The sequence below is a fragment of the Salmo trutta genome, chromosome 32 (genome assembly GCF_901001165.1).
Source record: "Salmo trutta chromosome 32, fSalTru1.1, whole genome shotgun sequence".
Taxonomy (NCBI): Eukaryota; Metazoa; Chordata; class Actinopteri; order Salmoniformes; family Salmonidae; genus Salmo; species Salmo trutta.
Window position 1 is genome coordinate 30,160,852 of NC_042988.1, and position 26,807 is coordinate 30,187,658.

The 26,807-nt window shown below is 43.1% G+C and overlaps 2 protein-coding genes across 10 annotated transcripts in view; both read right to left on the bottom strand.

The window, feature by feature from the left end:
* Positions 1-119: 119 nt before the first annotated feature.
* On the bottom strand, positions 120-19,103 carry slc5a11 (solute carrier family 5 member 11). 2 transcript variants are annotated; one of them, XM_029728700.1, is made up of 16 exons: positions 18,834-19,097; positions 14,835-15,009; positions 12,565-12,636; positions 12,145-12,249; positions 11,680-11,739; positions 9,970-10,074; positions 9,642-9,747; positions 8,947-9,027; positions 7,795-8,000; positions 7,041-7,176; positions 6,799-6,906; positions 4,176-4,326; positions 3,869-4,037; positions 1,257-1,472; positions 838-1,000; positions 120-562 (listed from the first exon to the last, which is right to left on the bottom strand). In XM_029728700.1, exons 2-16 carry the CDS (start codon positions 14,961-14,963, stop codon positions 339-341), a joined length of 2,031 nt encoding a protein of 676 aa, XP_029584560.1. In that variant the 5' UTR covers positions 14,964-15,009; positions 18,834-19,097; the 3' UTR covers positions 120-338. The 2 variants fall into 2 exon arrangements, with proteins under 2 accessions (XP_029584560.1, XP_029584559.1); XM_029728699.1 differs by having other exon boundaries at positions 3,869-4,326; positions 18,834-19,103.
* Positions 19,104-20,937: 1,834 nt separating this feature from the next.
* LOC115171676 (delphilin) overlaps positions 20,938-26,807 on the bottom strand; it is a 50,816-nt gene continuing 44,946 nt past the window's right edge. For 6 of the 8 annotated variants that reach the window (XM_029728706.1, XM_029728702.1, XM_029728703.1 and 3 more), the window contains 8 exons: positions 26,542-26,631; positions 26,161-26,357; positions 23,635-23,790; positions 23,161-23,250; positions 22,929-23,058; positions 22,582-22,700; positions 22,109-22,273; positions 20,938-21,970 (listed from right to left, as the gene is read on the bottom strand). In XM_029728706.1, coding sequence (XP_029584566.1) covers positions 21,887-21,970; positions 22,109-22,273; positions 22,582-22,700; positions 22,929-23,058; positions 23,161-23,250; positions 23,635-23,790; positions 26,161-26,357; positions 26,542-26,631 — 1,031 coding nt within the window. In that variant the 3' untranslated portion in view covers positions 20,938-21,886. Of the gene's footprint in view, positions 21,971-22,066; positions 22,274-22,581; positions 22,701-22,928; positions 23,059-23,160; positions 23,251-23,634; positions 23,791-26,160; positions 26,358-26,541; positions 26,632-26,807 lie in introns of all 8 variants that reach the window. The other 2 variants (XM_029728704.1, XM_029728705.1) reach the window with 2 other exon arrangements.

The window sequence follows — 26,807 nt, forward strand, 5'->3', positions numbered from 1 at the left end:
GGTTTATGGTGATAGGTGGGATGGGCTGAGAGTGGCTGAGGGTTGGGATTAAAGAGTTTGTTTGGTAATGTATTATTGTTATGTGACTGCTTTATATAAAAAGTACCATGTATGTCAAATGTAGATGTCAAATGTATGTATATGTAGCAAAAAAAAGCTGTAAAAAAATGAAGATATTTGTCCTCTGAAGAGGGGTTAAAAAACAACGATACATTGCTATTATACATTAATAAATAACAGCCTTTGCTGTGACACTTCAGTAGCACTCCTATGATGCTGCAGCAATGGCCAAGCACCACCTGTCCCTGCCAATATCATTGGCTGTTGAGTATTCCTCACTAGGCCCAGTAGCCAATGATAAAGACGGCGATGGAGAGGCAGATGATGAGGTTGGCGTTGACCACGTGGCTAAGGCATGGGTCCTCTTCCAGAGAGCTAGCGGGGTCGAGAAGAAGAGGGGGCTGTGGGGCGCTGTCACCCTCCTTTTGCCGCTCCATCCCACACAGCCAGTAGAGGGCGGCCTTCAGCCTGGACTGGCTCCTCACACTGGCTTCTGAGGAGACTGGGGAGAGAGAAGTGTGGGTATATGCGTATGAGCAGTATTTGACTTGGACTGGAAGTTTTGAGTTCCGGCATTTTATAGAATATTGCTGGCTTAAAAATATTCCTGCACCTAAATATAAACAGTACTGGCACCCAAAATGAGTGCTGGCACCTATTTCAGTCCACTTCAAGCACTGTGATTGTGAGTATTGTATGAATCATGGACCTTAGTATTGTTGAAGCAACTTACCAGTGTTAACCTACTGCTACCTAAAAAGGGACAACACTACCCACCTTTCCTCTGAAGGTGTGTCTCTCCGTTAGCCTTCTCCTGCTCTCTGTCTTCCTGCTCTGCACTCTCGGTCTCTGTAGCACTAGTCACAGTCTCTACTGTCTCTAAAGCTCCACTGCTCTTCTCCACCTTATCAAATCTGGTGAACCAGGTGAGGCGGCTGATCTGTTCCGTAGCAACAACAACACAAACACAGCAACGGTTAGTGATAGGCCAACAGTAACAGGCCATATCGTGCTCACATTTAGAACTGTCTCCTATCTCAAGTTTATATTTGATTTAGACAGTACTGTAGATGCAAATTCTTAATTTATCACAGTGCCGTTGAAATAGGTTGATTTGTTCAAATACACAATTGCCATCACAATCAAGATACTGTATTTGAGCTCTGGTTTAGTAGCACTCCCCAGCCTCCCCTCACCTGCTCTGGGCTGGGTTTCTCCGTGGCCAGGCTGACCCCCACCACCACCACCAGGGTGAGCAGAGACAGCATGGTGGAGAAGTAGAGGTAGTGGACATGTTTCACCACATCAGGCCTGCTGTCCTCCTGGTAACACAGTGGTGAGGGATAGATAAAGTCTAGGGCCATCCTCACACCGCCCACCAGTAGGCCCAGGAACAGGCCCCAGAAAGCCCCCTGCAGAACACAAAGGAGGGACATTTCATCTCTACATCATCTTTCAATACATCTGATTGGTACTGCAATCTGACTTTTACTGCAATCTGATTTCAAATTGAGTAGCATTTCATTCCTGTAGGTGAAAAACCAAGGACAGCCTATTTTCAGATGCAAACACTTACCGTCACTACAGACACCTTCACTTCACACACCTTCACTACACATACAGTACCGAAAGTTTGGACACACCTACTCATTCCAGGGTCTTTCTTTCTTTGTACTATTTTTTACATTGTAGAATAATAGTGAAGACATCAAAACCATGAAATAACACGTGTATCGTGTATTAACCAAAAAAGTGTTAAACAAGTCAAAATATATTTTATACTTGAGATTCTTCAAAGTAGCCACCCTTTGCCTTGTTGACAGCTTTGCACACTCTTGGCATTCTCTCAACCAGCTTCATGAGGTAGTCACCTGGAATGGATTTCAATTAACAGGTGTGCCTTGTTAAAAGTTAATTTGTGGAATTTCTTTCCTTAATGCATTTGAGCCAATCAGATGTGTTGTGACAAGGTAGGGGGGTATAAAGAAGATAGCCCTATTTGGTAAAAGACCAAGTCCATATTATGGCAAGAACAGCTCAAATAAGCAAAGAGAAAAGACAGTCAGTCCATCATTACTTTAAGACACAAAGGTCAGTCAATACGGAACTATGCAGTCGCAAAAACCATCAAGCGCTATGATGAAACTGGCTCTCATGAGGACCGCCACAGGAATGGAAGACCCAGAGTTACCTCTGCTGCAGAGGATGAGTTCATTAGTTACCAGCCTCAGAAACTGCAGCCCAAATAAACAGACACATCTCAACATCAACTGTTCAGAGGAGACTACGTGAATCAGGCCTTCATGGTCAGATTGCTGCAAAGAAACCACTACTAAAGGACATCAATAAGAAGAAGAGACTTGCTTGGGCCAAGAAACACGAGCAATGGACGTTAGACCCATGGAAATGTGTCCTTTGGTTTGAGTCTAAATGTTAGATTTTTGGTTCCAACCGCCGTGTCTTTGTGAGAGGCAGATTAGCTGAACGGATGCTCTCCACATGTGTGGTTCCCATTGTGAAGCATGGAGGAGGAGGTGTGGGGGTGCTTTGCTGGTGACACTGTCAGTGATTTACTTAGAATTCAAGGCACACTTGACCAGCATGGCTACCACAGCATAGTGCAGCAATTCGCCATCCCATCTGGTTTGCGCTTAGTGGGACAATAATTTGTTTTTCAACAGGACAATGACCGAACACACCTCCAGGCTGTGTAAAGGCTATTTGACCAAGAAGGAGCGTGATGGAGTGCTGCATCAGATGACCTGGCCTCCACAATCACCCGACCTCAACTCAATTGATATGGTTTGGGAAGATTTGGACCCAAGCAGCCAAAAAGTGCTCCGCATATGTGGGAATCTCAAATATAAAATAGATTTTGATTTGTTTAACACTTTTTTTTGGTTACTACATGATTCCATGTGTTATTTCATAGTTTTGATGTTTTCACTATTATTCTACAATGTAGAAATAAAGAAAGAAAAACCCTTGAATGAGTAGCTAAGTCCAAACTTTTGACTAGTGCTGTACCTTCACTACAGACATTTTCACTACACATATCTTCACTACACACACCTTCACTACATACACCTTCACTACAGACACCTTCCCTACAGACACCTTCAGTACACACAATTTCACTACACACACCTACATCCTTTCACTACACGGACCTTCACTACAGACACTTTCACTGCACATACCTTCACTACACACATTTCCACTACACAAAACTTCACTGCAGACAGCTTCACTACACACACTTTCACTACACACACTTTCACGACACATTTTCACTACACACACACGTTCACTACACATACTTTCACTACATATACCTTCACTACACTTACCTTCACTACACACTATCACTACACACATTTTCACCACACCTTCACTACACATACCTTCATTACACATACCATCACTGCACATACTTTCACTACATATACCTTCACTACACACATTTTCACTAAACACACTTTCACTACACACATTTTCACCACACCTTCACTACACATACCTTCACTAGACATACCATCACTGCACATACTTTCACTGCACATACTTTCACTACAAATACCTTCGCTACACGCATTTTCACCACAGACACCTTCACTACAAACCTTTCACTATAGATACTTTCACTACAGACACCTTCACTACACTACAGACACCTTCACTACAGCCACCTTCACTACCTCACATACTGTACTCTGTATTTACACTTTCTACCTCTGTCTCTACCCCGTCTCTCTCTCTCTCTCTCTCCCGCTCTCTCTCTCCCCAACACACACACACACAAACACACCTTCTCATTGGTCCTCTTCCAGAAGCATCCAGTCAGGAAGACGATGGAAACAGGAGGCTGGAGGTAGGTACTGATGGACTGGATGTAGATAAACAGCTGTCCTCCCTGACTGGCCTGGACCACAGGGATCCACAGCACTGACACCACCACCAGAACCAGCACAAACATCCTGAGGAGGATAGTGTATGTGTACCTTCCCACGAGCATGAGTATGTGTATGCATGAGTATGAGTGTATGTGTACATGTGTATGTGTACCTTCCCACGAGCATGAGTATGTGTATGCATGAGTATGAGTGTATGTGTACCTTCCCACAAGCATGAGTTCCCACTCGGTTGCGCGGGGCCGGACATGCCTCCACAGGTCCATGGTGAAGATGGTGCTGGAGCTGTTGAAGATGGAGGTGAGGGAGGACATGAGAGCAGCAATCATCACCGCCATCATCAGACCACGCAGACCTGGAGAGCAAGAGAGAGACAGGAGTATGGAGAGTACACAGAGAGAGAGAGACAGGAGTATGGAGAGTACACAGAGAGAGACAGGAGTATGGAGAGTACACAGAGAGAGAGAGACAGGAGTATGGAGAGTACACAGAGAGAGAGACAGGAGTATGGAGAGTACACAGAGAGAGAGACAGGAGTATGGAGAGTACACAGAGAGAGAGAGACAGGAGTATGGAGAGTACACAGAGAGAGAGAGACAGGAGTATGGAGAGTACACAGAGAGAGAGACAGGAGTATGGAGAGTACACAGAGAGAGAGAGACAGGAGTATGGAGAGTACACAGAGAGAGAGACAGGAGTATGGAGAGTACACAGAGAGAGAGAGAGAGAGAGAGAGAGAGACAGGAGTATGGAGAGTACACAGAGAGAGAGAGACAGGAGTATGGAGAGTACACAGAGAGAGAGAGACAGGAGTATGGAGAGTACACAGAGAGAGAGACAGGAGTATGGAGAGTACACAGAGAGAGAGAGACAGGAGTATAGAGAGTACACAGAGAGAGAGAGACAGGAGTATGGAGAGTACACAGAGAGAGAGACAGGAGTATGGAGAGTACACAGAGAGAGAGACAGGAGTATGGAGAGTACACAGAGAGAGAGAGAGAGACAGGAGTATGGAGAGTACACAGAGAGAGAGAGACAGGAGTATGGAGAGTACACAGAGAGAGAGAGACAGGAGTATGGAGAGTACACAGAGAGAGAGACAGGAGTATGGAGAGTACACAGAGAGAGAGACAGGAGTATGGAGAGTACACAGAGAGAGAGAGACAGGAGTATGGAGAGTACACAGAGAGAGAGAGAGCGACAGGAGTATGGAGAGTACACAGAGAGAGAGAGAGGAGTATGGAGAGTACACAGAGAGAGAGAGACAGGAGTATTGAGAGAGACAGGAGTATGGAGAGTACACAGAGAGAGAGAGACAGGAGTATGGAGAGTACACAGAGAGAGAGAGACAGGAGTATGGAGAGAACACAGAGAGAGACAGGAGTATGGAGAGTACACAGAGAGAGACAGGAGTATGGAGAGTACACAGAGAGAGAGAGAGACAGGAGTATGGAGAGTACACAGAGAGAGAGAGAGAGAGACAGGAGTATGGAGAGTACACAGAGAGAGAGAGACAGGAGTATGGAGAGTACACAGAGAGAGACAGGAGTATGGAGAGTACACAGAGAGAGACAGGAGTATGGAGAGTACACAGAGAGACAGGAGTATGGAGAGTACACAGAGAGAGACAGGAATATGGAGAGTACACAGAGAGAGAAGAGTATGGCGAGTACACAGAGAGAGAGAGAAAATGGGAAAGAGAGAGTGAAAGAGGGAGAATGTGCATGTGTGTATGAAATTTGAATTACATTTTATTTTTGTCAATTGGCAACCCATCCCTTATGGGATTAACTGACACAAACAAATATTACAATAATTCACAGATAATTCTCCTTCCAGTGTTCTCTGCAGTGCACATCGCATGAAGTGTGTATGTGTATATTTGAAAGAGAGACAGAAGCCCTGTTTATACCTACCTCTAACATGCATCCTTCAACCTGATCTTGTCCTGATATTGTTTGTTTACACTTATAAGATCTGAATACAATCAGATCTCAATGCATCTTTTAATCAGGCTGTGTCACAACCGGCCTTGACCGGGAGTCCAATAGGGCGGTGTACAATTGGCCAGCGTCGTTAGGGGAGGGTTTGGGGCTTTACTTAGTTCATCGCGCTCTAGCGACTCCTTGTGGCAGGCCAGGCGCCTGCAGGCTGACCTCGGTCTTCAGTTGAACGGTATTTCCTCCAACACATTGGTGCGGCTGGCTTCTGGGCTAAGCTGGCAGGTGTTAAGGAGCGTGGTTTGGCGGGTCATGTTTAGGAGGACACAAGACTCGACCTTCGCCTCTCCGGAGCACCAAGGGGAGCTGCAGCGATGAGACAAGATCGTAAAAAACAAAGAACCAGGGCTAGAGAGTGAAAGAAACGCACAGCAGGTTGTGGTAAACCGTGGGGTGTTGGGTTGAGCGTGCAGAGATTGATACAGAGACAGGGAGGCTTTAGTCCGCAAAAACAACTTTACTAAGACAGAAAATAAATATAACAAAGAAAATCACTTAGGTTTGGCTCAGTCCTTCTTCTCTACTTTTGCTTGGTGTCGGTCTCTCCCCATTCTCTCTCGCGGTGTGCCACAGTGCTCCTTTTATTTGGCCTCCATGGTTGGTTGGCACTTTCCTCTAATTACCTCCACTTAGCTGTCCCTGTCGGGGTGCCCAGCTCCCGTATTCCCAGCAGAGGGAGCCAACGTCACCTCCCGTACCTCCCCTCTATTACCATCCCCCGGGGTAGACCTCCTGGGATACCACAAGGTGTTTGTGTGTACAGGAAGTGAGAAAGACAGATAGAAAGAGATATACAAAATGTTACAGAGAGACGAAGACTTCCTCACCTGAGGGCAGTAGCTTCATGACCAGTTTGGCGTAGGCGATGTCTGAACAGCCCACTGGGTTCCCACACACCTCAGTACACACCTCAGGGTCACCACACGCCACCTCGTCTAGACGCAACAACAACAACGCTGCTGTAAATATACTATCTCTCCTTTGTTTGATAGTGGTATCAGCAGGTTTTACCTAGGTACAGTATCCTCTCTAGAGTTACTACCAAAGCGTTGCACTTAGGACATTGTACCTGGGTAGAGTATTCTGCTGATCATGCCGGGCAGGACCATCATGAAGAAGGGCAGGATCTTGAGGTAGGCAGCCAGCAGGGAGCCTCCTTTAGCATGGAGCAAGTTCTTAGCAGCCAGGGAGCGCTGCACTATCACCTGGATACAACACAACACAGAATCAATGACTGGAACTGTTGACAGAGCAGCTGAATGTGCCTCCCAAGTGTATAGAGCACTTAAACAATCCATCTATTTTATTATGAAGGTGTTTCAAAACTCTCCTGCCAGTGATGCAACAATGCCAATATGGTGATTTACAGTTAAAGTTAGATGGTGTTCTCAGTGGCAGTTCTAGACCATTTCAACTGGGGGGGCCAAGCTGGGGCCAGTTGTACTGTTAGAGGGGCCAGTTACATTAGACGTTATTGTTGTCATATCGTTTTCTTCACTGCATTGCAGGCATTAGCAGGCAAAAGACCATGTTCATAATCATCATCGTTGCCACTGTCTAATAACGGATGTAAAAAAAGAACGATAGCAAAAATTAGTTATGTAAAAATGATTTCATACTCCACATTTAGGGGGGCCACAAGGGGGTCCAAAATTGTTGTCACAGGGGCACTGGCCCCCCCTGCCCCCTCCCCCCTCAGAACCGCTAGTGGTGTGTTCTAAAGCCTAGTGTTTCCATTCCCCTTTAAGGTGTATCAATTCTGATACCTCAGATCTTGTCCTCATGGCCATCTAGTGACTGTCCCTGAGCAGTGTCACTGTTACCTGGTCTGAGCACCAGTACCACATGGAGGGTATGGACATGCCCAGGAGGATGCCCGGCCAGGGCAGGTCAGAGGTCACGGGGTCACGGAACAGGTGGAAGGCGTCATCCCGGGGGATGCCACATGTGGTGTTGGGGTCGCGTACCGAGGGGATGGCCGTAGCATACCCCTCTAGGAGGGCGTTCCAGCCCCCCACCTCAGCGAAACCTCCATAGGAGTAGGACAGAGTTAGACAGTTAGGCAAACTGTACTGCACTGCCCTGTACTGTACTGCACTGCACTGCCCTGTATTGTACTGCACTGCACTGCCCTGTACTGTACTGCCCTGTATTGTACTGCCCTGTATTGTACTGCACTGCACTGCCCTGTACTGTACTGCACTGTACTGCCCTGTATTGTACTGCACTGTACTGCCCTGTATTGTACTGCACTGCACTGCACTGCCCTGTACTGTACTGTACTGCACTGCCCTGTACTGTACTGCCCTGTACTGTACTGCACTGCACTGCCCTGTATTGTACTGCACTGCACTGCCCTGTACTGTACTGTACTGCCCTGTACTGTACTATACAGAGTGTAAACTATACAGAGAGTGAAAAACATGAAAATCTATAACTGCCGAAATCTAAAATCTAGTTTAAAAGTTTTCCTGATTAAAGACAAAGTATTTATCTTTGAATCATACACTGAGTGTACAAAACATTACGAACACCTGCTCTTTCCATGACATAGTCTGACCAGGTGAAAACTATGATCCCTTATTGATGGCACTTATTGATGGCACAATCCACTTCAATCAGTGTAGATGGTAGTAGGTGTCAGGCGCACTGGTTTGTGTCAAGAACTGAAACGCTGCTGGGTTTTTCACACAACAGTTTACTATGTGTATCAAGAATGGTCCACCACCCGAAGGACATCCAGACAACTTGACACAACTTTGGGAAGCATTGGAGTCAACATGGGGCAGCATCCCTGTGGAACACTTTCGACACCTTGTAGAGTCCATGCCCTGATGAATTGAGGCTGTTCTGAGGCAACTCAATATTAGGAAGGTGTTCCTAATGTTTGGTATACTTAGTGTATACAGTAGCCACGGATCAACACAGCACCAAAGCAGAACCGGTATTGACCACTGTAAGAGTAGGAGACTTACTGAAGCCCATGAGGGTGAGTGCTCCTATCAACATGATGCCAGTCTGGGCAGCGTCTGTGTAGATGACTGCAGCCAGACCACCTGAAACAACACAGCACAACACTGAACCAGTACTGGACATACATACTCTGTCACAGACAAACTAAGTCTTTTCCATAGACCTAATACTTTGATACTTCAATTAGGGTCGTTTGGTTGTTGTATTTGACTGTATGTTTGAACTGGTAAACTTTAGGAAACAAAATCTGATTGTTTGGAAGAGAGTGAAAGAGAGAAAGGGACATAGAGAGAGAAAGAGAGTGTGAGAGAGTGAGAGAGTGAGAGAGAGAGAAAGAGTGAGAGAGAGTGAGTGAGTGAGAGACAGAGAGCGAGAGAGAGAGAGAAAGTGAGAGAGAGAGAGAAAGAGTGAGAGAGACAGAGAGAGTGAGAGACAGAGAGAGAAAGAGTGAGAGAGACAGAGAGAGAAAGTGAGAGAGAGAGAGACAGAGAGAGAGAGAAAGAGTGAGAGAGACAGAGAGAGTGAGAGACAGAGAGAGAAAGAGTGAGAGAGACAGAGAGAGAAAGTGAGAGAGAGAAAGTGAGAGACAGAGAGAGTGAGTGAGAGACAGAGACAGAGAGAGAGAAAGAGTGAGAGAGACAGAGAGAGAAAGTGAGAGAGAGAAAGTGAGAGAGAGACAGGGAGTATAGCAGGGTACCTGCTACAGTGTAGAGAGCCGTGATGAGCAGAAGCACCACCACAGCTACATAGATGTTCCACTGCAGGGCCTGTTGAATAAACACTGCCCCAGCATACATATCCACCTGCACACACACACACACACACACACACACACACACACACACACACACACACACACACACACACACACACACACACACACACACACACACACACACACACACACACACACAGCAGTGGAGCAGGCGGTCTCAATTTATTCAATAAATTCACATCCAAACCAATGTTGTATTTATAAAGTAAATAGCTGATGAGATAAATAGAAGTGTTTTGACTTTACTTACCGATATCTTTGTGAAGATGTAAATGAATAAATATAAAATAGCTATGAATAATTGTATTCTCTTCCCCCCGAATCGCTTCTGCAAGTATTCAGGCATAGTTGTCACCTGCATGTTAAAGGGATACAGACAGAACACGAATGATTGAACAAGTTATCACTACTGTGATCTAAATTATCTCAGTGCACAGAGAGGGAAGTGTTGTGTCTCAGTACAGAGAGGGAAGTGTTGTGTCTCAGTACACAGAGAGGAAAGTGTTGTGTCTCAGTACACAGAGAGGAAAGTGGTGTGTCTCAGTACACAGAGAGGAAAGTGTTGTGTCTCAGTACACAGAGAGGAAAGTGGTGTGTCTCAGTACACAGAGAGGGAAGTGTTGTGTCTCAGTACACAGAGAGGAAAGTGTTGTGTCTCAGTACACAGAGAGGAAAGTGGTGTGTCTCAGTACACAGAGAGGGAAGTGTTGTGTCTCAGTACACAGAGAGGAAAGTGGTGTGTCTCAGTACACAGAGAGGAAAGTGGTGTGTCTCAGTACACAGAGAGGGAAGTGTTGTGCCTCAGTACACAGAGAGGGAAGTGTTGTGTCTCAGTACACAGAGAGGAAAGTGGTGTGTCTCAGTACACAGAGAGGGAAGTGTTGTGTCTCAGTACACAGAGAGGGAAGTGTTGTGTCTCAGTACACAGAGAGGAAAGTGGTGTGTCTCAGTACACAGAGAGGGAAGTGTTGTGTCTCAGTACACAGAGAGGGAAGTGTTGTGTCTCAGTACACAGAGAGGGAAGTGTTGTGTCTCAGTACACAGAGAGGGAAGTGTTGTGTCTCAGTACACAGAGAGGGAAGTGTTGTGTCTCAGTACACAGAGAGGGAAGTGTTGTGTCTCAGTACACAGAGAGGGAAGTGTTGTGTCTCAGTACACAGAGAGGAAAGTGTTGTGTCTCAGTACACAGAAAGGAAAGTGTTGTGTCTCAGTACACAGAGAGGAAAGTGTTGTGTCTCAGTACACAGAGAGGGAAGTGTTGTGTCTCAGTACACAGAGAGGGAAGTGTTGTGTCTCAGAACACAGAGAGGGAAGTGTTGTGTCTCAGTACACAGAGAGGAAAGTGTTGTGTCTCAGTACACAGAAAGGAAAGTGTTGTGTCTCAGTACACAGAAAGGAAAGTGTTGTGTCTCAGTACACAGAAAGGAAAGTGTTGTGCCTCAGTACACAGAGAGGAAAGTGTTGTGTCTCAGTACACAGAAAGGAAAGTGTTGTGTCTCAGTACACAGAGAGGAAAGTGTCGTGTCTCAGTACACAGAGAGGAAAGTGTTGTGTCTCAGTACACAGAGAGGGAAGTGTCGTGTCTCAGTACACAGAAAGGAAAGTGTTGTGTCTCAGTACACAGAGAGGGAAGTGTTGTGTCTCAGTACACAGAAAGGAAAGTGTTGTGTCTCAGTACACAGAGAGGAAAGTGTCGTGTCTCAGTACACAGAGAGGGAAGTGTTGTGTCTCAGTACACAGAGAGGAAAGTGAGGAACCAATCTGGTGTAATAAGTAATATAGGCACAATACTTTTGGAGGATATTCAAGAAAAACTCCTCGCCTGCAATGATGTATTTGAGTGCAGAAATGCTTGGCTTGATGTTGCATAGAATTTCAGTAGGCCTACATGTGGGTTTGTGATATTTCAGTAGTACAGACAGTGGACTGTAGTACAGACAGGTGTGTGTTGACCTCTCACCCCAGAAGCGATGTAGATGGGCAGGAAAAGCCAACCCAAGAGCAGCACCATCAGCATCCCCTGCCAACCAGAGACATCGATACTTGTATGTGATTTATGCAAAACTTAGTATAAAAAAGTAATATTTTTAAGTTTGCATTAAACCATATGCCATATTAAAATCATGTACAGATGTAGGGTCTTAATTAATCCTGTAGCAACAGGAAATGTGAATTATTGTATGGATTGTAATTAATGAACATTTATGTAGGGGTTGATACATTTTTCGTGATGGAAAAATCAAGTCTGAAATTTCTAAGTGGAAACTACAAACTTCAGAAGCCTTTTAAAACCGAAATTGCCTGCATTGCAGGAACGTTCTCCTGAAACAGGGTGAGAAAATTAAGATCCTGCATCTGTAATAGAGATCCACACATTTTATGCCCAGTTTATAATGAATTATTATGTCGAAATGTATAGTCTTACGTTCCACTCATATGCCACAGCACTGATGCCCGCTGCCGCTCCTGAGCCTGCCAGGCCCATGAAGTGGCCGCTACCCACATTACTGGCAAACAGAGAGGTGCCCACCTGCAGAGAGAGAGTGTAAGAGAGATAAAGAGAGAGAGAATGAGTGAGTGACAATACAACTATGTCTGACTTTATTAAGCCAACCCCATTGTAAAGTATTCATATCTCCCCACATAAAATCTCAGTTTCACCACAATAACATTATAAGGACTGCTTTGTTTCACCATCTGGTTTGGTCCTGGACTATTCAGAACAAGAGGAATAAATCAACAATGTTTCCTCTTGGCATCAAACATCTGGAATCCATTCAACATGCTGAGTGGATGTCATTTGTGTGTAGTTTCCATAGCAACATCTCTGTTTCTTTTCACTCACCGGCCACCAGGACATGCTCTTTCCTGCCAGGAAGTATCCATCCACTGTGCTCCGCTTGGTTTTCCACATGGACTGGAAGGGAAGGACTGACTGTTACACGGATTCTCTATTCAGACTTCAATGTGTGCTGAAGGAGTGTGCTGAAGGAGTGTGCTGAAGTAATGTGCTGAAGGAGTGTGTTGAAGTAGTGTACTGAAGGAGTGTGCTGAAGTAATGTGCTGAAGGAGTGTGTTGAAGTAGTGTACTGAAGGAGTGTACTGAAGGAGTGTGCTGAAGTAGTGTACTGAAGGAGTGTGCTGAAGGAGTGTGCTGAATTAGTGTGCTGAAGGAGTGTGTTGAAGTAGTGTACTGAAGGAGTGTGCTGAATTAGTGTGCTGAAGTAGTGTGCTGAAGGAGTGTGCTGAATTAGTGTGCTGAAGGAGTGTGCTGAATTAGTGTGCTGAATTAGTGTACTGAAGGAGTGTGTTGAATTAGTGTGCTGAAGGAGTGTGCTGAAGGAGTGTGCTGAATTAGTGTACTGAAGGAGTGTGCTGAATTAGTGTGCTGAATTAGTGTGCTGAAGGAGTGTGCTGAATTAGTGTGCTGAAGGAGTGTGCTGAATTAGTGTGCTGAAGTAATGTGCTGAAGGAGTGTGTTGAAGTAGTGTACTGAAGGAGTGTACTGAAGGAGTGTGCTGAAGTAGTGTACTGAAGGAGTGTGCTGAAGGAGTGTGCTGAATTAGTGTGCTGAAGGAGTGTGTTGAAGTAGTGTACTGAAGGAGTGTGCTGAATTAGTGTGCTGAAGTAGTGTGCTGAAGGAGTGTGCTGAATTAGTGTGCTGAAGGAGTGTGCTGAATTAGTGTACTGAAGGAGTGTGTTGAATTAGTGTGCTGAAGGAGTGTGCTGAATTAGTGTACTGAAGGAGTGTGCTGAATTAGTGTGCTGAATTAGTGTGCTGAAGGAGTGTGCTGAATTAGTGTACTGAAGGAGTGTGTTGAATTAGTGTGCTGAAGGAGTGTGCTGAATTAGTGTGCTGAAGGAGTGTACTGAAGGAGTGTGCTGAATTAGTGTACTGAAGGAGTGTGTTGAATTAGTGTGCTGAAGGAGTGTGCTGAATTAGTGTGCTGAATTAGTGTGCTGAAGGAGTGTGCTGAAGGAGTGTGCTGAATTAGTGTGCTGAAGGAGTGTGCTGAATTAGTGTGCTGAAGGAGTGTGCTGAATTAGTGTGCTGAAGGAGTGTACTGAAGGAGTGTACTGAAGGAGTGTGCTGAATTCGTGTGCTGAAGGAGTGTGCTGAATTAGTGTGCTGAAGGAGTGTGCTGAAGTAGTGTACTGAAGGAGTGTGCTGAATTAGTGTGCTGAAGGAGTGTACTGAATTAGTGTGCTGAAGGAGTGTGCTGAATTAGTGTGCTGAAGGAGTGTGCTGAATTAGTGTGCTGAAGGAGTGTGCTGAAGTAGTGTACTGAAGGAGTGTGCTGAATTAGTGTGCTGAAGGAGTGTGCTGAAGTAGTGTACTGAAGGAGTGTGCTGAATTAGTGTGCTGAAGGAGTGTGCTGAAGGAGTGTGCTGAATTAGTGTGCTGAAGGAGTGTGCTGAATTAGTGTGCTGAAGTAGTGTACTGAAGGAGTGTGCTGAATTAGTGTGCTGAAGGAGTGTGCTGAATTAATGTGCTGAAGGAGTGTGCTGAATTAGTGTGCTGAAGGAGTGTGCTGAATTAGTGTGCTGAATTAGTGTGCTGAAGGAGTGTGCTGAAGGAGTGTGCGGAAGGAGTGTGCTGAATTAGTGTGCTGAAGGAGTAAAGGAGAGTGCTGAAGAAGTGTGCTGAAGGAGTGTGCTGAATTAGTGTGCTGAAGGAGTAAAGGAGAGTGCTGAAGGAGTGTGCTGAAGGAGTGTGCTGAATTAGTGTGCTGAAGGAGTAAAGGAGAGTGCTGAAGGAGTGTGCTGAAGGAGTGTGCTGAATTAGTGTGCTGAAGGAGTAAAGGAGAGTGCTGAAAGAGTGTGCTGAAGGAGTAAAGGAGAGTGCTGAAGAAGTGTGCTGAAGTAGAACAACTCTACTTTGAGATTCAGATGGAAGAATATACTGTAGAGCAACAACCAAACAAATCCCATTAGAGCACATGACATGTTTCCGTCAATCTCACCAGAGCTACTGATGTGTCGGAAATAAATCAAATAATTTAGAAATGGAATCCTATTCCCTATATAGTGCACTACTTTTGGCCAGCTACATAGGAATAGGGTTCCATTTCGGATGCCATTAGGGTGCCTTTTCCCAAGTTTGCTCCTACTTACCCAGAGGCCCACAGCCAGTACAAGGAGAAAGTAGACAACGAGCACCACAATGTCTACAGTGACCAGGGTGGGTACACCTAAACCTGGGGATTGGGAGGGGGGCACGCTGGTCCCCTGGGTGGTAGCCATACTTGGGTCAAAGGTCACTGGAATTCTCAGGGAGTGATTGCGTCTCCTGCAGGTGAGGGAAATGTAGTCATTGTTGGTTCTAATCACAATAGCGCCTCCAAACACTCCATTCACTAGATTAAGTTCACTTTATTGGTCAATTGCACACAAGGTCCAACCAAAATTTTACTTCCTCTTATTATATTGAAAGGTAGCCCACGATCTTGAACATCCTCTGCTTTTTCAGTCTTTTTTTTCCTGAACTGTAGACATACGTCCATATAACATTATGCACTTATAGACCGTGTCATTAAGATTTTTACTTTAACCACACCCTTTTTACCACACGGCTTTGAAAAGAGGCGCTTCCCTCATTTTTATTTGAAAGACACATACATACACAAACATACAGTGCATTCGGAAAGTATTCAGACCACTTCACCTTTTCCACATTTTGTTACGTTACAGCCTTATTCTAAAATGGATTAAATAAAAAAAAATATCCTTCATCTACACAAAATACCCAATTGAAAAGCGAAAAACAGGTTTTTAGAAATGTTGGCAAATGTATTAAAAATAAAAAACAGAATTACCTTATTAACATTAGTATTCAGACCCTTTGCTATGAGACTCGGAATTGAGCTCAGGTGCATCCTGTTTACATTGATCATCTTTGAGATGTTTCTACAACTTGATTGGAGTACACCTGTGGTCAATTCAATTGATTGGATATGATTTGGAAAGATACACACCTGTCTATAAAAGGTCCCACAGTTGACAGTGGATGTCAGAGCAAAAGCAGAGCCATGAGGTCGAAGTAATTGTCCATAGAGCTCCTAGACAGGATTGTGTTGCGGCACAGATCTGGGGAAGGGTACCAAAAGATTTCTGCAGCACTGAATGTTCCCAAGAACACAGTGGCCTCCATCATTCTTAAATGGAAGAAGTTTGGAACCACCAAGACTCTTCCTAGAGCTGTCTGCCTGACCAAACTGAGCAATCGGGGGAGAAGGGCCTTGGTCAGGTGACCAAGAATCATAGCTTTCACCTGGATTCACCAAAAAGGACAACCATCTCTGCAGCACTCCACCAATCAGGCCCTTATGGTAGTTAGATCTGTCACTACACTGACCACAGCTCTTCAGACTCTACAGTACTAGCCTTTTGCTCACAATTCCTCATAGCACTCTTATCAATGCAATAGAGACAACAATCTCACTGATGATCACACAGACATTTCCACTACTAAATCACTTGCATATCTCAGGTTGTTAAATGCTGTTGTTAGGTGGCCAGACGGAAGCCCCTCCTCAGTAAAAGGCACATGACAGCCCGCTTAGAGTTTGCCAAAAGGCACCTAAAGGACTGTCAGACAATGAGAAGCAAGATTCTATGGTCTGATGAAACCAAGATTGAACTCTTTGGCCTGAATGCCAAGCGTCACATCTGGATGAAACCTGGCACCATCCCTACGGTGAAGCATGGGGATGGCAGCATCATGCTGTGGGGATGTTTGTCAGTGGCAGGGACTGGGAGACTAGTCAGGATCGAGGGAAAGATGAACGGAGCAAAGTACAGAGAGATCCTTGATGAAAACCTGCTCCAGAGCGCTCAGGACCTCAGACTGGGTTGAAGGTTCACCTTCCAACAGGACAACGACCCTAAGCACACAGCCAAGACAACGCAGGACTGGCTTCAGGACAAGTCTCTGAATGTCCTTGAGTGGCCCAGCCAGAGCCTGGACTTGAATCAGATTGAACATCTCTGGAGAGACATGCAAATAGCTGTGCAGGGACACTCCATCCAACCTTACAGAGCTTGAGAGGATCTGCAGAGAAGAATGGGAGAAACTCCCCAAATACCGGTGTACCAAGATTGTAGCTTCATACCTGAGAAGACTCAAGGCTGTAATCGCTGCCAAAGGTGCTTCAACAAAATACTGAGTAAAGGGTCTGAATACTTATGTAAATGTAATATTTCAGTTTATTTTATTTGATGATTTTGCAAAAAAATCTTAAAACCTTTTTTTGCTTTGTCATTATGGGGTTTGTGTGTACATTGATGAGAAAAAACATATATTTTAGAATAAGTCAAGGGGTCTGAATACTTTCAGAAAGCACTGTACACATACATATACATGTTTTACGCTATACTCACTGGACCCTGACCGGAGTTTATACACATATCCAGGTTTTACGTTATACTCACTGGACCCTGACCGGAGTTTATACACATATCCAGGTTTTACGTTATACTCACTGGACCCTGACCGGAGTTTATACACATATCCAGGTTTTACGTTATACTCACTGGACCCTGACCGGAGTTTATACACATATCCAGGTTTTACGTTATACTCACTGGACCCTGACCGGAGTTTATACACATATCCAGGTTTTACGTTATTCTCACTGGACCCTGACCGGAGTTTATACACATATCCAGGTTTTACGCTATACTCACTGGACCCTGACCGGAGTTTATACACATATCCAGGTTTTACGTTATACTCACTGGACCCTGACCGGAGTTTATACACATCCAGGTTTTACGTTATACTCACTGGACCCTGACCGGAGTTTATACACATATCCAGGTTTTACGTTATACTCACTGGACCCTGACCGGAGTTTATACACATATCCAGGTTTTACGTTATACTCACTGGACCCTGACCGGAGTTTATACACATATCCAGGTTTTACGCTATACTCACTGGACCCTGACCGGAGTTTATACACATATCCAGGTTTTACGTTATACTCACTGGACCCTGACCGGAGTTTATACATTATCCTCATTCATAGTCTCAATTTGTCAGGGCATGGACTCTACAATGTGTTGAAAGTGTTCCACAGGGATGCTGTCGCATGTTGACTCCAATGCTTCCCACAGTTGTTTCAAGTTGGCTGGATGTCCTTTGGGTGGTGGACCATTCTTGATACACACGGGAAACTGCTGAGAGTAAAAAAGCCAGCAGTGTTGCAGTTCTTGACACAAGCCGGTGCTACTATACCTCATTCAAAGGCACTTCAATATTTTGTCTTGCCCATTCATTCTCTGAATGGCACACATACACAATCCATGTCTCAAGGCTTAAAAATCCTTCGTTAACCCGTCTCCTCCCCTTCATCTACACTGATTGAAGTGGATTAAACAAGTGACATCAATAAGGGATCATATCTTTGACCTGGATTCACCTGGTCAGTCTATGTCATGGAAAGAGCAGGTCAGTACAGGTGCATCAAAGCTGGGACCGAGAGACTGAAGAACAGCTTCTATCTCAAGGCCATCAGACTGCTAAACAGCAATCACTAACTCAGAGAGGCTGCTGCCTACATGGAGACCCGATCCCTGGCCACTTTAACAAATGGATCACCAGTCACTTTAAACAATGCCCCTTTAAATAATGCCACTTTCATAATGTTTACATATCCTACATTACTCATATGTTTATACTGTATTTTATACCATCTATTGCACCTTGTCTATGCCGCTTGGCCATCGCTCATCCATATATTTATACGTACTTACTCTCATTCACCCCTTTTAGATTTGTGTGTATTAGGTAGTTGTTGGGGAATTGTTAGATTACTTGTTAGATATTACTGCGCTGTCGGAACCAGAAGCACAAGCATTTCGCTACACTTGCATTAACATCTGCTAACCATGTGTATGTGACAAATAAAATATGTTTTTATTTTGTTCATGTTTTGTATAGTCAGTGTACGCTGAGAAGCTCCACGGTGTAAAGTGTTATCCAGAGACCAACTACTCTACAGTCCATGTTTTAATTCCCTCACAACATTCATACAATATCCTCACACCAAACATTAACTCAAGGACAATAGTCACCTTGCATTTAAGTGTACTGAACCCTACAGTACTTACCTGTCAGCTTGTAGTCAGACTCAGGGTTTAATTCCAGTTGGCCGGTCCTATGGTAGTTCACATGGTGTATGTGGTACATTCAGCCTCAAACACTTCTCACCTCAAGGAAAATTCCAGTGTTGTCATCTTTCTCTAGGTCTCCTTTCTGACCAAGGGATCAAACTCCACTGTCTACTTATATAAGACAACACTAGCTGGTTAAAATGTCAACGTTTTATTACCAGTGAAGTGAGGCGAAGGCTGTGTGTGTGTGTGCGCATCTACTGAACTAGTAAATATACTCATGTGCAGATAAGACACTCTTTGTTCTGCTAAATTATAAGATTAGTTAGATCTGTCACTACACTGACCACATCTCTTCAGACTCTACAGTACTAGCCTTTTGTTCACAATTCCTCATAGCACTCTTATCAATGCAATAGACAACAATCTCACTGATGATCACACAGACATTTCCACTACTAAATCACTTGCATATCTCAGGTTGTTAAACTGTTGTTAGGTTGTAATTATCAGAGAAAGAACTCTACGGACACTATGAAAGCTTAAACCAAGTTTATTCTTCCCAAAGGATTGAACAGCTCAACAGACAAAAACATATTCACACAAGCACTGATATTTAACCCTTTCTCCAATGCTGAGTCCCTTCCTTCACATCTGAACAGCCAATGCATCTCTGTTGCTAGACAGAACCTTAGTGATATCTGTTCTTCCTCACTTCATCTGACCTGACCTCTGCCCCAAAGTGCTCACTCCTCCCCAACTCACAGCTGTCATGGTGACTGGTACCAGACGGTGTCTTCCCTCCTCACATAGGATCCCTGATGGCTAACAATAATATCGTGACATAATGTAAACGTTATACATTACCCTCTCTCCCTCAGTGAAATTAATAAGTATATTTCATAAGTCAATAAATCAGAACCCAACACTGTATTTAGGAAAAGGACAGTAATTCAGGGTAATGTTCTTATACCACGCTTTATATTTGTCAGCGTTGGCTGTTACAATACAAAACATAGACTTATCCGAGAGCAACAACTTCCAGAACACATTGTCATCTGGATAGCTATACATATTCAGCAAAGTCAGAAATTAAGATCATACCGTTAGAAAACAAATGATGGCAATAACTTATCGACGTTATGAATAACATTATAAGCATGTCTTCTTACATTTGCCTTATCTTATTCATTTAAAATGATCCACAATAGTTTTATTCAAAAAAATGTCCTATTTCTCTCATGAAACGAATGTCTGAAAAGCTGGAGGCCAGTGTTGCTTTAATTGAATATGTAAAATGACCTCCATGTTTGGGTTGAAAACATCCATGTGTCAGTTACACAATCAGTCCATAAGTAGTCCGTATCAGATGACAAAACATGTTAAAACATGGTTTGATAAAGTTAAGTATTAACATCCTATGTCATTAAAGTCCATGGAGTTACTGTTTAAGGGATAGTTCAGCCATATTACAAAATGACATATTGGTTTCCTTACCCTGTAAGCAGTCTATAGGCAAAGTATGACAGCAATCCATGCTTTGGTTTAGTTTCCCTGACACTACTAACATTTTAGCATTTGTGGCACAAATCCCATTCAAGTCACAGGACTGATATTATAATTTTCACACATCATGTTCATATAATCTACTGTATAAGTGACTTTGTTGAGCTTCACAATCAATTTAAGATACTTTTGGATTATTTGGACATGATGCATGAAAAATGCTAATATCGGTCGCATGACTTGAATGGGATTTGAGCCACAAATGCTAAAACATTAGCATGTGGAAACAGTGCCAGGGAAACGTAACCAAAGCATGGATTTCTGTCGTACCTTGTCCATAGACTGCTAACAGGGTAAGGAAACCAAAATGTTATTTTTCTAATTTGGGTGAACTATCCCTTTAAGTAATGTGCTTCAAGAAAGTAGTGTGTACCCTCATTGAATTCTAGAGGTTAAAGTGAAGGTGCAGTATGCAGAGATGATCATGAAAATGTAACAAATCCTCCTACTGTTCATAATAGCCCACTGCCCGTTTACAGCATGTCAGTAACAACACAATCAGAGACAGAGGAACAGATAGTTAACAGCACAAATGTACATCCATCTTTGTTTTCATTTTCATAACATTCCTTTTCTTTAGTAGATGTTCAATGAGTATCCACTGGATATCGTACAAGATACACTTCATTCAAAATGAATAACTTGTAAATACATTCAGTTTGGTGGGTGGCTTACAAAAATATGGAACAGGTAAATCATTTAAAAAAAATGAAATTATTGTAAAGCATTTCATAATTGACTAATTAAATATGTATATCCTGTATTACATATATCATTACAGTTATATTTAAGTGGTACAATATATAATACACATTTAATTCTCAAATCAGACACATTGAAACAGACATTCAGTCATCTCTTTTAACTGCCGAAGTATCAAATACATGTTTTAGCAATAATAGTTTAAATGTGTATGTCTCTCAAAATGATTCAGAATTCTGTTTACCAGTATTCTGTTTACCATTGCTGATTATGTTCTGTAGACTTAATCTTTCTAGCCTATAATTGTATCATACATTCATATACAGTATATCAGACAGCTGGGTTCAAATAGTTACTGATGTCAGTCTCTTTCCTCTTCCATTTCATGAATCTTTGCATTTATATAAATGGTATAACATTTTTATTTACAAATATATAAAAAGCAAAACCATTGATCCAGTATAGCTTCATTTGTCTGTTCCAGAGGAACACTCTATAGCCATGGAATATACAACGTTTGAGGTGTTAAACTAGCTGGACATTCAAACTACACTGTCACGTATTAAAGCCCTGTATGCTCAACTTTGCAGACAACCTAATTCCCACAATATAAATATCTTCAATTACAAAAATGGAAATACTATGAGTGCGTTTGTGTGTATGTGTGTTTGTGCATGTGGATTTTCACATGCGCTCCTGTCTGTGTGTGGGTGAGAGAGAGATAGAGAGTGTGTGTGCCTGCCTGTCTGCCTGCCTGCCAACCCTTCTTCCTGTCTCTCTGTTCACCAGGCCAAGGGTGAGGCCCTTCTTGGGCTCCTGGGACTCCTAGGAGGGTTCTCATTGGCCTGGTTCTCTCTAAGAGCTCTCTGAAAAACAACAATAAAACATTGTCAGACAAGACAAAAACATGCAGTACCATTACTACTACCGTCTTGATAGCACTTCTTGATAGCACTACATACTTGTCTATTTCAGAGGTCTCTTTCAAACTCTAGGCGGTTCACCTCAAACTTGGCGAGGAACTCAGCGAATATTCCAAAGAAGGCCTCTGTGTTGGTGGCTTGGCTGTCCTCTCCAAAGAAGGAGGCTGTCTTGGACCACTCCTCCATGGCCCGCTGCTGCAGGGACTCCAGAGACTGTAGTGCTGGGTGGATGTTCTCCAGAAAGCCCTGCTCATAGGGAAGTCAAGGATACAACAGCCAGAGGTAGGAGTCTGTCTCTGTCTCTGTCTCTGTCTCTGTCTCTGTCTCTGTCTCTCTCTCTCTCTCTCTCTCTCTCTCTCTCTCTCTCTCTCTCTCTCTCTCTCTCTCTCTCTCTCTCTCTCTCTCTCCTCTCTCTCTCTCTCTCCTCTCTCTCTCTCTCTCTCTCTCTCGCTCATCTCTCCTCTCTCTCTCCTCTCAGTCTTCCTCTCTCTCTCTCTCTCTCTCTCTCTCTCTCTCTCTCTCTCTCTCTCTCTCTGGTTTGTTGTGAAAGATACACTCATGACTGCAGCGAAGCGGTCGTCTGCTGTAGCAGGCATTTTCTGGCAGGCAGATCGGATGTCCTGGATAGTGGTGTGAAGGTCATTCAGATCGGATGTGATGGTCCTCTGGTTCACTACAGAGGGTGAGTGAGTGAGATAGGAGAGAGAGAGTGAGAAAAAGAGAGAGCGGGGGGAAGAACAAAGGTGGAAGGGTGCTTATGGAAAAACAGGATTACATATTTAATCTATTCATTTACACGCAATAGGTAAACATTACATGTAACACAACATGCTGTACATGAAACACTACACCCGACACACAAAATAAAATGCACACATGAAAAAACTGCTACTCAGTTTACCTTTGGCTGCCAGGGGAACCGTGGTGAGGTCCTTGGCAAAATCCAGGACGTTGGGAAAGTGAAGACACAGTGACTTGACGAGGATGTGCAGAAACGTAGATTTCCCATCCACTGTTTTTGTGGTGCCGAGCTACAAGAAACAGTAGTGCATTAGTAACGGTGTCCGTGGGTTAACAACAGTGAAGTAAAACAATGTCATAGGAATACAGGCCAATATTCCTGAGGAGATTACCTCAGTGAGGAAGTTGATCTTAAACCCGGTGGTTTTGTTGCCGGTCTTAGGCTGACCGTTGTTCAGATAGTTCCCCATCGCCAGCACAAACTAAGGAACCATCCGACACAGTTAGCATATAGCTTGTATTTAGTTTAGGATTGAAACAGCATCATTACCACTTTAAGGCTAAACATTACCCACAATAACACTATATGTTCCACTCAGGGAATAAAGATGAAAGCATCCTGTTCATTGCTGTTTAGTTGTTTTGTCTTTGGGCTACTGCCTATCCTTAACCTTCCTGGTGTATCTGTGGCTCAAGCTAAAACGTTGCTAAAACCAAACAAATGCATTTCCATTCTCTCCATTTTTAGCACTGAATGAGACTGTTATTGGTTTTATCTTATCATAATCATGCTGGCAGGTGACAAGTTCAAGAAGTTGCATTGCTCTTCCTAGTGATTGTACATGTCAGTGTACATAATTGTATACCTCCAGTATTTTGGCCAGTTTCTTGCTGGTCTTGAGCTCCATGGAGGCGTTGTAGATGCAGTCGTAGCCCCCCCTCATCTCCTCTGTCTTCTCCTGCAGGGTGCTTTTGAAGTGGAGGCTTCTCAGACGAGTCTTGTACTCTGGTACTGACAGCATCTATGGCATTATGGCACACGCACACACGCACGCACACACACACACGCACAGACGCACACGCACACACAATTACAAACGAGGAAACAACTACACATAACCAAACTCTCATTCTATGACTGTGAGCAACCAACAAACCCTACTACTTCTATTACTACTACTACTAATGCTTCTGCTGCCACTACTACTACTACTTACATTACAACTACTCCTTATATTTATACTACTACTAATGCTGCTGCTACTACTACTACTAATATTACTACTACTACTTCTATTCATACTACTACTGCCACTACTACTACTACTACTACTTATACTACTACTTCTATTACTACTACTACTACTACTACTACTACTATTTCTACTTCTACTACTACTGCTGCTACTACTACTACTATTTCTACTTCTACTACTTCTGCTGCCACTACTACTACTACTAATATTACTACTACTACTTCATTTACTACTACTACTACTACTACTACTACTATTTCTACTACTACTGCTGCTGCTGCTACTACTACTATTTCTACTACTACTACTTCTGCTGCCACTACTACTTCTACTAATATTACTACTACTACTTCTATTACTACTACTACTACTATTTCTACTTCTACTACTACTACTGCTGCTGCTACTACTACTACTATTTCTACTACTTCTGCTGCCACTACTACTACTACTAATAGTACTACTACTACTTCTATTACTACTACTACTAATGCTTCTGCTGCCACTACTACTACTACTTCTATTACTACTAATGCTTCTGCTGCCACTACTACTACTACCACTAATATTACTACTACTACTTCTATTTATACTACTATATTACTACTACTACTAATGCTTCTGCTGCCACTACTACTACTACTACTTCTATTACTACTACTACTTCTATTTATACTACTACTTCTATTACTACTAATGCTTCTGCTGCCACTACTACTACTACTTATATTAATACTACTACTTCTATTTATACTACTACTACTACTACTATTTCTACTTCTACTACTACTGCTGCTGCTGCTACTACAACAACTACTAATTATACTACTACTACAACAACTACTACTACTAACTATACTACAACAACTACTACTACTAATTATACTACTACCACTACTACAACTATTACTACTACTACCACTACCACTAGTGGTGGAAAAAATACCCAATTTTCATACTTGAGTAAAAGTAAAGATACCTTAATAGAAAATCACCCAGTAAAATAATAATTGAGTAAAAGTCTAAAAGTATTTTGTTTTAAATATACTTAAGTATCAAAAGTAAATGTCATTACTAAAATATACTTAAGTAACACAAATGCTTAGTTTGTAAATGATGAGTGTTGGAAGTGCCCCTGGCTATCCGTAAAAAAAAAGAAAAAGAAAATGAGGCCGTCTGGCTTGCTTTATATAAGGAATTTGAAATGTATTTATACTTTAACTTTGAATTTTGACACTTGAGTATTGATGGATTCTGGGTACTAACTCCTAAACTTTGGATAGGGTTAATTATCAGGTATCCTATTGAAATATTGAGTGCTTAGGTTTACAGGGTCTACACCAGAAGTTAATGGTTATACAATGTTCATTCAGATGTGTAGGAGAGATTCAGCCTAGGAGAAAGGGTTAAATATCAGTGCTTGTGTGAACAATGTCTTTGTCTAATGCAGCTGTATTGATCCTCTGGGAAGAATAAACATAGTTTGCACTTTCATAGTGTCCGTTGTGTTTTTACTCTGAGAATTAGAACCTAACAGTATCAAAACTAAATGTCATTGCTAAAATATACTTAAGTATCAAAATTCAAAGTAAAAGTATATAAATTCCTTATATAAAGCAAACCAGACCAGATCAGAGGCAGTAGGGATGACCAGAGATGTTGTGTGTGAATTAGACTATTTTCCTGTTCTGTTAAGCATTCAAAATGTAACAAGTACTTTTGGGTGTCAGGGAAAATGTATGGACTAAAATGTACATCATTTTCTTTGGGAATGTAGTGAAGTAAAAGTAAAAGTTGTCAAAAATATAAATAGTAAAGTAAAGTACAAATATACAAAAAAAGTACTTTCAAGTATTTTTACTTAAGTACTTTACACCACTGAGTACTAATACTACTACGACTTTCACCCACAGTATACCACAACAAAATGACACAAATACATCCATAAAGATCCCCCAAACTTTGACTGTACGTTTGTTTATTCCATGTGTAACTCTGTGTTCTTGTTTGTGTCGCACTGCTTTGCTTTATCTTGGCCAGGTCGCAGTTGTAAATGAGAACGTGTTCTCAACTGGCCTATCTGGTTAAATAAAGATGATAATTGCTGAGCCTCCCCCTGCAGTCTAGGCCCAGTACCTGTAGTACAAACTGGTCAGGCTCGCTGAGTTTGGCTGGGTCCTCGCTGTACTGTTCGTATTGCTTGACCTCCTCTGCGTCGGGGGCGTACAGCAGCAGCTGCTTGATGTGGGTCGGCTCCAGCCGCTCTGTGGCCATGGTCATCAGCACCTGGCGCAGTTCGCCCGGGGACAGCTTCAGGTGGGCAATCAGGATGGCTGGAGGTCAGGGGTCAAGAGATCAAAGGGTCAAAGATCTGAGGCCACAGTAACAGTGTGACATAGTCTCGTGGTTTCAGTCAACACAGACTAGATTAAAACAATAACATAAGATCTTAAGTGCAGTGTAACACAGCCTGGAACAATGTAGCGGCCTCCTTGTGTTCTCCACTCTCATAGTTACATGCGTTGTAGGCCTTCTTATGGGACAGAATCTCAACTACGTCTTTCTTCTTGAAGGTCTCCGACTGAGGGCCTGGGTCTGGAAGAGAAACTGACACAGAACATCACGTGGGAAACAGAGAAACATGAGAAGAGGCAGAAAGACAAAGTGATTGACACAGAGAGGGAGAGGCAGAAAGGAAGAGTGTGAAGACAAAGATCAAGGGAGAAAGAGACCGCTAAGGAGCAGAAAATGTCCATATCAGGATTTTCAATGTATTTCTAAAT

What these genes read in the sequence shown, in the direction of transcription:
- slc5a11 (XM_029728699.1), bottom strand. Translation starts at nt 14,963, where the DNA reads ATGGCTACCACCCAGGGGACCAGCGTGCCCCCCTCCCAATCCCCAGGT. An exon ending in AGAGCATGTCCTGGTGGCCG is followed by an intron (nt 12,250 to 12,564) that starts GTGAGTGAAAAG and finishes CTCTCTCTGCAG; the next exon opens with GTGGGCACCTCTCTGTTTGC. An exon ending in CATGAAGCTACTGCCCTCAG is followed by an intron (nt 4,327 to 6,798) that starts GTGAGGAAGTCT and finishes CTTGCTCTCCAG; the next exon opens with GTCTGCGTGGTCTGATGATG.